This window comes from Neomonachus schauinslandi, chromosome 10 (assembly GCF_002201575.2).
Source record: "Neomonachus schauinslandi chromosome 10, ASM220157v2, whole genome shotgun sequence".
Taxonomy (NCBI): Eukaryota; Metazoa; Chordata; class Mammalia; order Carnivora; family Phocidae; genus Neomonachus; species Neomonachus schauinslandi.
Window position 1 is genome coordinate 71,481,164 of NC_058412.1, and position 12,804 is coordinate 71,493,967.

Consider the following 12,804-nt stretch of genomic DNA (forward strand, 5'->3'; position numbering starts at 1 on the left):
CCTGTTACTGAAATCTTTATGGAAACCCAATAAGCAGCATACCTTTCCTTGCCACATTCTGAACAAATTATGAAATAAAGCCATGAAGAAGCATGAGGAGGCTGAAATAATCTTTTTATTACCCTTTAAAGGTTAAGTTGGAGAATACAGCTTCAAATAAGAACCAAATGGGTCTGATTCACTGCACCCCAAAATTAAATAAGCTTACTCACTACTCCACGAACAAATCTTGTGATTTGTTCGTGGAGTAGTAGCAGAAGGCATGCTCTTTTAGGGGAGCTCACTTCCCTGAGGTTAAGGGCAAAGCTGAATTAGTCATACCCAGTTTATTCATTCTCAAGTTTACCAACCAGATATGTCACGCAACTCCCAGCAGAGAAAGTAGGAGCCTAATTGAGCTCCCTTCTGTATATATACCCAGCGTACATTCATTTTTATTTGGTATAAAATCAAAGAAGCTTTTTATATTTAAAGAAGCTATTTTTAGTGTAATCCCCCCAATTAAAAAAATATTTAATCCAAATATGAAGAAGTTACAGATAATTTGTACTTTATTTGTGGAAAATAAAACCTGAAACTACTTCTGAATATTATTCTCAGAGGTCTGTTTTCTTAAAAGTAAACTAGAGTATTCAGAATTATCCTGTTTTTAACCTCCACTAGATTTTGCGAAAAGTAATGAATTAGTTCCTGCTTGAGTGCTTTCTATATGTGAAGTCCTGTATAAATGCAACAGAAGTTAGTATAGTCATTTCTATACAGGAGCTTATGATCAGGGAGAAATGGATATGACAAAGGAACAGTACAAAGCAGTACATAGAGGTACCTTAAGAAAATACTTAGTACTTAGAGGGAATTTAAAGAAAGGAGAGCATATTCAGTTTTTGAAGGGAGATATAGACCAGGAGTTGAAATGGCTTTTAGAAGTGCCATCTTAGGAATATCTTATTTTTTTTCTCTTAATATTTAGTCTTGATTGGAGGTGCCTGGGTGGCTCAGTCAGTTAAGTGTCTGCCTTTGGGTCAGGTCCTGATTCCAGAGTCCTGGGATTGAGCCCCGCATCAGGCTCCCTGCTCGGCTGGGAACCTGCTTCTCCCTCTCCCTCTGTCTGTTGCTCCCCCTGCTTGTGCCCCTCTTGCTCACTCTCTCTGTCAAATAAATAAAATTTAAAAAAAAAATTTTTTTTTTAGTCTTGATTGAATCTTAAAATTTAGGATATCAGTGTTACAGTAACTTTATTCTCATTACAAAATAAGCCTATCCATTACAGAAAATTTAAGAAAATCAGAGACATATAAAGGATACAAAAGCCATCTATAATACTTCAGATAATCACACCCTCATTTTTATTTTATTGTTCAAGTTACATTTTCTTGAAATAAAATTGAGATCATACTTAATGTATACTATCTCGAAGTATGTACTGTTCCTTTTATTTAACATGATAGCATGTAAAGCATGAATATAAGTTAGCCTGTTCCCTATTATTGGGCTAAGATGAACATTATTTTATGTGTATTTTTCTGTAGTCTGTGATTATGTCCTCAGGTCACCTTTTTAGAATTTGTTTTCTTGGGACATTTTTAAATCTCCAAGGGTTTGTTTTTTTTAATACTCAATAAATCTTTGTTTAAAGGGTATGTATATTTATTGGGTAATAGTATTTATTTGCATTTATTGAATAAATCCCTATTTTTCTTTCCTGGCTTTGAGTATACTCAGACTAATTAGAGGAATTGTGGTTCTCTGTTTTACTAAAACATTTAAATTTCATTTATTCCTTGTTTATCATTTGAAATTTAGTGTGTATCTATGTTTTATTCTTACTCTTGAACATTCCTGATACTTAATTTGAGGCATACAGTAAAAAGGTCATTTTTTAAAATGTCATTTCTTTTTGGAAAGTAGCCTTACCTACAGTTTGATTTCTGTATTTTTCAGGGTTACTTTGAAAGTTGCAACATACACAGAAACAGAATAGCAGGCTTTGAAGTAAAAGCCTATGCTAACCCCACAGTGGTTCGATGTGAAATTCATCATGGGCAGACTGGAGGAATATATGTGCATGAAAAAGGAAGAGGACAATTCATAGAGAATAAAATCTATGCAAACAACTTTGCAGGTGTATGGATTACCTCAAATAGTGACCCAACAATAAGGTATTTATATGTAATTATGGATAGAAGTTACTTTTTCACTTTTTGTGTTATAAGAAAAGTCAAGTTTTAACTCTGTTTTTCCTAGATACCTGACTACTGCAGAATAGATTTTCCTAGTAAATGTCTGTGCATCTGAATGAGCATAGCTATTGCATTTATTTTTGGGTGTTCTGTTTGTTTTTTAACGATCTAAGTCATGCATATTATTATTTTATGAGCAGTTGCAAATGCTGTGATTTTTATTTTAAATTCATCAAACTGCATTATAAATGAGTACATAGGGCCATGTTCTTCTCTTGGAACCTGAATGACCTTGTCTTCTCTTTTTTTGTCTGAGAGTGTGCAGATAGCATAACTCAGGAAAGTAATTATCTCAAAGATTCTTGGACAGAGAGAACAAAAATAACAAAAAGTCAAAACTTTCAAGCCATCACTTTTCTTTAATAGTTCCTATCATTCCCTCTGACTACAGTAAGGAAACAGATCCAGTCTGAAAGGTGTTGGCTAAGACTGTAGAACAGAACTATTATAATTTAATCAGTAATGATGAATTTTTTTTTAAGATTCTATTTATTTATTTGACAGAGAGAGAGAGAGAGACAGGGAGAGAGGGAACACAAGCAGGGGGAGTGGGAGAGGGAGAAGCAGGCTCCCCACTGAGCAGGGAGCCCGATGCGGGGCTCGATCCCAGAACCCTGGGATCATGATTTGAGCCGAAGGCAGACGCTTAACGACTGAGCCACCCAGGCGCCCCTGATGAATTATTTTTTATTGCTAAGGTTTATTTTCCACTGGCTTTATGAAAGTAGATTATGGAATTTCCGTTTTGTTAATATGCAGCAAATGTGTCTAGATCAGCTAAGAAAAAAGTTCTAAATGTATTAGCTATTTTGAGGGGAATGTTTAAGAACGTTATTTTATCTCGAGGGGCGCCTGGGTGGCTCAGTCGTTAAGCGTCTGCCTTCGGCTCAGGTCATGATCCCAGGGTCCTGGGATCGAGCCCCGCATCAGGCTCCTTGCTCAGCCGGAGGCCTGCTTCTCCCTCTCCCACTCGCCCTGCTTGTGTTCCCTCTCTTGCTGTGTCTCTTTCTGTCAAATAAATAAATAAAATATTTTTTTAAAAAAAGAATGTTATTTTATCTCAAATATTTAGGTGGCTCTTTTAAGCTTTAGGTCTTAGAAAGAAAACAAGGGAACTTAGAAATCATCTAGTCTGAGTCCCTCATTTTACAGATTAGGAAACTATGGCCCCTAGAAGATAAATAATTTTTTAAACAAATAAGCTCTTACTGAATAATGTTTATTTTTTTAATTATTTCTCATAATTATAGGGGGAATTCTATATTTAATGGAAATCAAGGGGGAGTTTACATCTTTGGTGATGGACGAGGCCTTATTGAAGGAAATGACATTTATGGTAAGCATGTTTTGTTCTATAAAATTTTGGAGGTTGGCCTGTCTTCCGGACATTAGCAAAATGGACCATTTTTAAACCATTCAAGTAGGAGAACTGGTCCTTTAAATTTTCAATAAAGATTATTTGTGATATTTACTTAACAATCATTATTCACTTAACATTTACTGAGTACCCACTGTGTACCAGGAACTATACTAGATACCAGTGATGAAAATATAAATAAGACCTTAGTCTCAGGGAGTATCTACAATATCCTTAGATTTACTCTTTTTTCACTTTGGTACTAACTATAAAGGGAGGGGCGCCTGGGTGGCTCAGTCGGTTAAGCGTCTGCCTTTGGCTCAGGTCATGATCCTGGAGTCTTGGGATAAAGCCCCACAGTGAGCTCCCTGCTCGGTGGGGAAATCTTCTCCCTCTCCCTTTGCTCCTCCCCCTGCTTATGCTCTCTCTCACTCTCCTGCTCTCAAATAAATAAAATCTCTAAAAAAAAAAAAAAAAAACTATAAAGGGAAAATACTTATTCCTCATTAAAACTTTTTGAGATACTAGTTCAGTGGACCATTATTAGATGTGTGTGTGCTAGACACTGGTATGTTCCAGGGCTTTCTCTTTTGCTACTATTTACCTGGATAATACTTACATAAAGCTTACTCAATTCCAGGTATTATTCTGAACATCTTACCTGAATTGAGTCATATAATATTTACATCAACCCTGTGAAGTAGACACTATTAAATATCCCCACTTATTGATCAGGAAACAGAGGTACAATGAGGTTAAATAACTTAAAAGTCACACAGGAAGATAGAATTCCTGGGATTCAAAACTTGGCAGCCTGGCTTCAGAGTCTCTATTCATAACTATTATGCCCATACTGCCTACAATTTTTCTTTTTATACTCCTAGTTCCCTTAGTTTTGGTTTTTTAATGCTCTTGGGCCATAAATATCTTTCTGAATATGACATATTTCACAAAATCGTGCTTTCCTAAAATTCTAAAAATTTTAACTACCATGTAATATAAAACTCTTACTGTGTTCCATGAGGCTCCATATGTTGACATTGTAACTTTTATTTTTAAATAGGCAATGCATTAGCAGGAATTCAGATTAGGACAAACAGTTGTCCAATTGTTCGACATAACAAAATTCATGATGGCCAGCATGGTGGGATTTATGTGGTAAGTTAATGTAGTTCTAGAATGTCATGCATCAAAACCAGGGGAGAAAGGGTGGAAGAGGACAGAATTACATCTGGCCTTAGTTAGGCCATATTCAGCTTACAGAGTATGAATTTATGACTGTCTTTAATATTTATACAATAGGGCGCCTGGGTGGCTCAGTTGGTTAAGCGACTGCCTTCGGCTCAGGTCATGATCCTGGAGTCCCAGGATCGAGTCCTGCATCGGGCTCCCTGCTTGGCGGGGAGTCTGCTTCTCCCTCTGACCCTCCTCCCTCTCATGCTCTCTGTCTCTCATTCTCTCTCTCTCAAATAAATAAATAAAATCTTAAAAAAAAAAAAAAAATGTATACAATAAATAACACTCTTGTTCTCCCTGCCAGTATATGAATGACTTTTATAGTATGTGTAATGTTCTGTAAAATTCATTCAACTGACTGAATCTAGACATAGAGAATATACCTTTTTTTTAAATTAAAGTCTTTAATTATAATTGTCATTATGGGGGGCGCCTGGGTGGCTCGGTCGTTAAGCGTCTGCCTTCGGCTCAGGTCATGATCCCAGGGTCCTGGGATCGAGCCCCACATCGGGCTCCCTGCTCGGCGGGAAGCCTGCTTCTCCCTCTCCCACTCCCCCTGCTTGTGTTCCCTCTCTCGCTGTGTCTCTCTGTCAAATAAATAAATAAAATATTTAAAAAAAAAAAAATAATTGTCATTATGGGCTGAACTCAAAACAGCAACTCATTGGCTGAGTTTTATTTTTACACCGGAGTTTTGCTGGTGTGACTATGCTAGGAGTCTAAATCCATAATATCACTGAAAGTACTAATGATACTAGACCTGAGGGTTTTTTTAGTATTTTTTGAAAAGTCAATTTTTCATTTGAATTTATATTGAGACATAATTGAGCATCTTACAAAATTTTAAAACCATGTATTGGTCCTATACCTTCTGTTACCATGGTATATCTGAAACTGTTACAACTGATTCAAGTGAGAAGATGTAGGACATTTCAGAAAGGTCCTTGTGTAATGCCAGGTATTAACTCTAATTTTTATTTTCAGTTCTAGAAATGTCCATGTCTTAAGTCCTCTGCTCAAAATATAAAAATAAGTATTTTAGTAACCTGAGACCTTATTTTGAATGATTTCACCAGTAATTTGAAATAACTATTAGTTTACTAAACTAAATGTTACATATCTTAGAATGAAATAAGCTTAAAAGTACAAAACCACATAAAGACAGTATAAAAACTTGTGGAGCTTAAACTCAGAGGCTACACAAAAACAACGTTACTACCTCCTCATCCAGATTAAAAAATAAAAATTGAGATTTTTTTTTATTATAACTGTCTTTAAAGGGGGGGACACACTATAAACTACTTGTTTCTAAAAGATATATATTGTATCAATGTAACTTTTATTTAGCATGAGAAAGGACAAGGCGTAATAGAAGAGAATGAAGTTTATAGTAATACTCTGGCTGGGGTCTGGGTGACAACTGGCAGCACTCCAGTACTGAGAAGAAACAGGATACATAGTGGAAAGCAGGTAAAATTATTTTGGACTCTTACATGGGAAATACATTGTTTTATAAACTTTTGTTGTCATTTGAAAACAAATTTTTTTTTAATTTTAGGTTGGTGTTTATTTTTATGACAATGGACATGGAGTGCTAGAGGACAATGATATCTATAATCATATGTATTCAGGGGTTCAGATAAGGTAAGCATTTTTCACATTTGGCTTTCTTTCAGGAGGGCCAGTTGGGTGGGAGTATGTGGGGTATGTAGAAGAACTTTCCTTGTTGTTTAATGCTCAATTTTTATTCCTCCTTTTGTACATATATTCATGCTCTTACCACATGCTTGGCTTAAATTGTCAGAATATTGCTTTTCTTGAACCAGCTGAGGATAGCAGCCAGTGGCACATAAGCCTGCTGTAGAAGCACATTTCCACTGTTCTATCATCCACAGTCACAGTCATAGTTGCCAGCGTACTCCGTCACACTTGGGAAGGAGGAGGCTGTATAAACACTTGTGAGCTGTACCCAGCATATTGTAGGCACTCAGTAAATGGGAGCTTCTGTTTTTACACTATTTCTGTAAAAGAGTTAGATTTTTACACCCCTCTTTCCTGTATTTTAACAGTTTTAGAAACTGTAATAGTACTTATAATTCCCTTCATTTTATATATGAGGTGAGTATACAATAATAGTAGTCACTTAATCTAACCTCCTCAGTTTAGTTTATATATTAGGAGACTCTATAGTAATAATGTAATCTATAGCTAGTATTCTGTGGGAAATAGAATTAAGCAAAACTAAACTGTCTTTACCAACAAACTTCTCAGAGCATCTGGACAGACTCCACTGTATACTTATTCTTACTGTGATTAATACGAATTTTTTCAGTTACCTCATATAACATGGGATATGGGAGTAGAAGCGGTTAAGATGGCATTAATTTCTATTGTACCCGTAGGACTGGAAGCAACCCCAAAATTAGACGCAACAAAATCTGGGGAGGACAAAATGGTGGAATTCTTGTTTATAATTCTGGTATGTTTAATCTCTCATCTTTTTCTTATTGCTAATTGCCTTTAGAAATATACTTTCCAAATAACATAACCTAAATCTTTATACTTGTAGGTCTAGGCTGTATAGAAGACAATGAAATATTTGACAATGCCATGGCTGGAGTCTGGATTAAGACAGACAGTAATCCTACACTAAGAAGAAATAAAATCCATGATGGAAGAGATGGTGGCATCTGTATATTTAATGGGGGTCGAGGTATTGTTGTTAATTTTGCATTAGTAAAAAATCCAATTTTTCATTATTCTTCCTTCATATCTTTAATGATCAGTGACATTGCCAATTAATATAAGCTTTATATGAGTGGATCTCAGTCTTTTTCCTTATCAGGTCTTGAGATGGTTTAGATTCGTGCCTAGAGGTAAAGGAGACAGATGTTTACACAATTTTTCTTTTTGTAGCCATCCTGAATATGCTAGTTGTTAGGCATTTTTAAGGTAGAATCTGTTTACATTTTCTCTCTGGACTTTCTATTATTTAGAATAGTGATACGATTATATTTTAGTATATGTGCTGCTGAAGCGAGCACATGATACGATTATAATAAACACCAGGGTCCAGTTACAGAACTAGGTTAGAAATTAATTGGCCTGTAAATACATGAAAATGTAGTAAATAAGTATTGTTGTTGTACCTGTTTACAGCTGTGTTTGTTGGAGAGTGGAATTAATGAAGCCAAGGTGCCTGGTTTTATATACATAAAGGTCAACTCATTTTGCATTGAGGCAAAAGTTCCACAGTCCGTGCCCCTTGCAAATGCATGTTGTTCCAAAAGAGACTAGCGGGGAATGTCAAATGCAAATTTATCACCATTCCTGAAATGTCAGTAACCCAGCACTATACATATCTTATATGGAAGGAATAGCTAGTTATTACTACAACATAATCAACAAAATTTACTACAGCCAAGCAGTGACAATTCCATTAATGACATAGAAAGAGCGCATAATCTAGTAATTCAATAAGGTGACATATCTGGTAGTCTTTACAAGATAAAATGAGGAAACACAATACAGTGGATGGTTTTATTTGTAAGGTGTTGAGAAAAGGTTCATGGACTAAAATCACTCTTGAGCTGTGTCTTGAAAAATGAGTATTCACTGGTAAATGTTGGGTGGGGAGACCATTCCTGGTGTAGAAAGCATAATTCACACTCTCATTTGTTTTGTACATATTTATTAATTGAACACTTCTGTACCAACAGTTGATACAGATGCTAAAGATAAATGGTGAATAAAACAGTACTACATCCAGAAAGTTCATAGTCTAATGGCACATCGTAAACAAAAGTGTAAAGGAAACAAAGTGGTACTATTTAGTAAGGCGCAAAGAGGTACTGAGAGTTGAGGCTAGAGAAAGGGTGCAGCGCCCAGATTCTAAGAGACTTTGTATACGGAAATCAGACTGGATCTTAGCAAAAGCAAAGATTAGAGGTAGGGACTTGGAGTAGTCTTTTCCAGGGGAAAAGCAATTTAGAGGTCAAAACTGAAATGCCACAGGCAGGTCGAAATTCTACAGAAATAAAAAATGTTTCATGTCTTCAGAGAGCACAGAAACGCTAGTACGCAACTAATGATAATTCACTATACGTAAGTAGGTTTTATAGGAGTAGTATTAGCTAATTCTTTAGTGCAGTGTATGTTTACATGTATTAATTCAGTCCTCATTATAACCTTTATATGTAGGTGCCATTATGCCCGGTTTAGATAAGGAAATGAGACAGAGAGTAGTAAGCAATTTGCCTACTCAGAACTAGGAGGTGGTGGAATCCATATTTGAAGTCCTTAAGTCTGATTCCTCAGCTCTTTTTTTTTTTTTTTTTTTTAAGATTTTATTTATTTGACAGAGACAGCGAGAGCAGGAACACAAGCAGGGGGAGTGGGAGAGGGAGAAGCAGGCTTCCCGCTGAGCAGGGAGCCCAATGTGGGACTCGATCCCAGGACTCTGGGATCATGACCTGAGCCGGAGGCAGCCGCTTAACGACTGAGCCACCCAGGTGCCTCCTCAGCTCATTTTTTTAATCATGTTACACTCTCAGAAGAGAGAATAATAAATTTGATGGAGGGAAACTGAAATCTTCCAGAGGAGGTGACATTAGGAAGAAAGAGGGCAGGACATTCCAGGATGAGGAAATAATACAAACCAAAGGCATTAGAGATAAAAATGTATAGCATATTCAGAGCATTCAGTAAGACAATGGAATAGGTTAGGGGAATATCTTCAGAGAAGGCACATGATAAGAGTTGTAGGAAACTGGGAAAAATAGCAGAAGAGAGACTGCAGTAAACGAAGTTATCAAGTAATGATTATAATAATGACCAGAAATAATCAGGGCTTGAATGAAAGCATTGAGGCTGCAATAGTTCTAACAATACTTCAAAGGAACTAATTTTAAATCAGTGTTTTTTAAAGTGAGAAATAGGTGCCAGGCACTGGGAATGCATGGTTTGTGGTACCATGGAATTTCCAGTTATTGGTTAGAATGGTTACCTGCCATTTTAAGCAGTTTTTGGTTAAGTCCTACCTTAAACTCCTCTGAATTACTAATAAACTTCTCAGCTGAAAAATTAGTCCTTTGAGTTTTATACAACAGTTAATAAGAAACTTAAATATCACCAAAAAGGCTAGTGAAATTTGTTTGTGCATTAGCCTTAATCTGAGGAAATATTTTATTATAGGTCTCCTTGAAGAAAATGATATTTTCAGGAATGCTCAAGCAGGTGTTCTCATCAGCACTAATAGTCATCCAGTCTTAAGGAAAAACAGAATATTTGATGGATTTGCTGCAGGTTTGTATTTTTTTTACCTGTAGCTTGTTTTTTATAAAGTGTTGGATCTTTAGTATGTTAATTCTCTTTTGTTTAATAACTGAAGGTGTGCAAAGTGTGTTGCAAAAGTGGCTGAATGACTGTCAGTTAACAATGGGCTTTTATAAGAGCGCCTAATCCAACGTTCGGGATTCTGCTAAGCCAAACTTTTAAGACATCTCTCTTGCTCTTCAGTAGTAATTATGAAACCTTAATTGGGATAGAATGCAGGCTTGTACTACCATTTGGAATACAAATAAATTCAAGCCCTCTGGCCTCTCAAAAACTTTTTTTTCCCCCCAAGATCTTGGTAAGTGAAATCCAAGTATTGTGCATATATTTCAACTTTTTGCCAGAGAAGATGACACTTTTTTTTTTCTTCGTATGTACAACTAGTGGCTACCTAAACATACTTACGGGCAGGCATTATCCTCTTCTGCTTGCCAGGAAAATTAGTAGTAAGCTGTGAACCATCTGTAGTAGCATTCCTTCCTTTAGCGGAAAATAAATGTTATTCTCAGTGACTCAAACATTTGCATCTTATTCTTTAAATGTTAAACTGTATAATGTAATGATGTATCTACTGTTTGTAAATTTTACTTCAGGTATTGAAATTACAAATCATGCAACTGCAACACTAGAAGGCAATCAGATTTTTAACAACCGGTTTGGAGGCTTATTTTTAGCATCTGGTGTTAATGTGACAATGAAAGGTATGTTGGAGTCTGCTCTGCCTATAAATACACAAAATACGCCATGAAAAGATAACGGTATCGAAGTCATTGCTGTCACTCTACCAAGTTAACTACAACCCAAGGAACTATTTTGAAAGCTTTGACTTGTTCTAAACGGAGTAATCTTACAAAAGGAAAATCCATTTCTATTTTAAGCTGATTTTTTAATTTAATTGGTTAGCCTCCTTTAAAGGTCTTAAAAAGTGACTCTTAAGATAAAAATACAGATTATAGGATTATTCTAAGTCTTTGTCCTCTAGAATTTTACTTATTTTTTCTTTTATTACAGATAACAAAATAATGAACAATCAAGATGCCATAGAAAAGGCTGTTAGTAGAGGCCAATGTTTATATAAAATATCAAGTTACACCAGCTATCCCATGCATGATTTCTACAGGTATATTTCTAAATTACTTGTGAGTCTTGAAAAGGGGGAGATAAGTGATTTTCTTTTCTAAACTGGCAAGATGCAACATTTGTAGATTTTTCTCTTACATGTAAACTAAAGGTAGAGAAAATTGGGTATTTGGAAATTTACCAAGGGAAGAGAATATAATATAATTGAAAATGTTATATTTGTCCACATTAAGTTCTGTGATCAGTCTACTTGAGGATTTTGTTTGGGACCATAAATACGGAAAAGTATACCGCAGCAACTCTTGCTATCACCACAATGCTTTTGCCTAGGAGTTTCAAAGTAAAGCTGTAATTAAGTGTCCCACATGCCCCAGTCACTGAGATGTTTTTGACTCCCTTCCCACCCTGCTCCCAGGTTAAATTTTTCTTAAAGTTTCAGCTGCCTTCTGCAATTTGCAAATCATTTGTTTTTCTCAGAAGACACAGAAGATTCACTTATTAAAGTCCTTTTGAAGAAATTAACCTGGGCTGGAGCCACAAAAATTTTGGTTTTGGTCCTCTTTTAAGCCATAGGTCATAGGGTAAAATGAAAATTTTGAAGAAGTAACATTTCAAGAAAAATAACGTAAGCTTTTGCTTTTTAGATGTCACACTTGTAACACCACAGATCGAAATGCCATATGTGTGAACTGCATTAAGAAGTGCCATCAGGGACATGATGTAGAATTTATTAGACATGATAGGTATGTAGCACACTTGTTTGCTCTATATTACCCACTTATCTCTCCCCCCCCCCCCCCCCCCCCCCCCGGCCCATCACTTTCCTAATTTTTGGGTTTTCATTTTGCTTTAGGTTTTTCTGTGACTGTGGTGCTGGAACACTGTCTAATCCTTGTACATTAGCTGGTGAGCCTACACACGATACAGATACACTATATGACTCTGCTCCACCTATAGAATCTAATACATTGCAGCACAACTGAATTCCTTCCCTAAAGAAAAAGTCCTGCCATTCTAACATCATAACTTAAAACATTTTTTTTGGAAGAAGATTTAAAATATTTGCCCATGCTACAGGAAGAGACTGTATTAAAAATGGATACACGAGGTCAGTTGACACTATGAAGCTCAAGCTACCAAAAAGAAAGTGGCAATATATTGACTCAGGATCTCAAAGCTGGGTGTTTTAGCATTACTGTGTAAAGACTTTTGAAGGGACAGAAGTGAAGAAATAAGCTGCAATTTTGTACAGATACCAACTTCTGAAAAAAAGCTGGTGTTTTTACAACTAGCATTGAATGCAGTCCAATTTGCAGTAGTACTCTTCAATAGACAAGCAGCTTTGTTGCTGCCTTTATGGACATGGGTACCAATTGCTTTTGTAATATGGTAAAAATGTGAGCTAGCACTTCTGCGTTTCTTTTGATTTTTTTTTAACATGTATTCAGATTGAGAAATATGATTTTAATGCTTTAATCTCATGTAGTTTGTTTTTAATTTCAAGCAAATCTTCTTGTACTTGAATGTGCCCTGTTTTGTTAGCACACCTAGACTTGC

The 12,804-nt window shown here is 35.9% G+C and overlaps 1 protein-coding gene across 1 annotated transcript in view; it reads left to right on the forward strand.

The window, feature by feature from the left end:
- The window catches only part of FBXO11 (F-box protein 11), an 84,963-nt gene extending 72,288 nt beyond the window's left edge, over window positions 1-12,675 (forward strand). The window contains exons 12-23 of the mRNA XM_021701240.2: window positions 1,942-2,159; window positions 3,491-3,576; window positions 4,661-4,755; window positions 6,181-6,303; window positions 6,392-6,477; window positions 7,236-7,312; window positions 7,403-7,546; window positions 10,027-10,137; window positions 10,761-10,868; window positions 11,179-11,287; window positions 11,892-11,990; window positions 12,101-12,675. Coding sequence (XP_021556915.1) covers window positions 1,942-2,159; window positions 3,491-3,576; window positions 4,661-4,755; window positions 6,181-6,303; window positions 6,392-6,477; window positions 7,236-7,312; window positions 7,403-7,546; window positions 10,027-10,137; window positions 10,761-10,868; window positions 11,179-11,287; window positions 11,892-11,990; window positions 12,101-12,230 — 1,386 coding nt within the window. The 3' untranslated portion in view covers window positions 12,231-12,675. The remainder of the gene's footprint in view (window positions 1-1,941; window positions 2,160-3,490; window positions 3,577-4,660; window positions 4,756-6,180; window positions 6,304-6,391; window positions 6,478-7,235; window positions 7,313-7,402; window positions 7,547-10,026; window positions 10,138-10,760; window positions 10,869-11,178; window positions 11,288-11,891; window positions 11,991-12,100) is intronic.
- The last annotated feature ends 129 nt before the right edge of the window (window positions 12,676-12,804 follow it).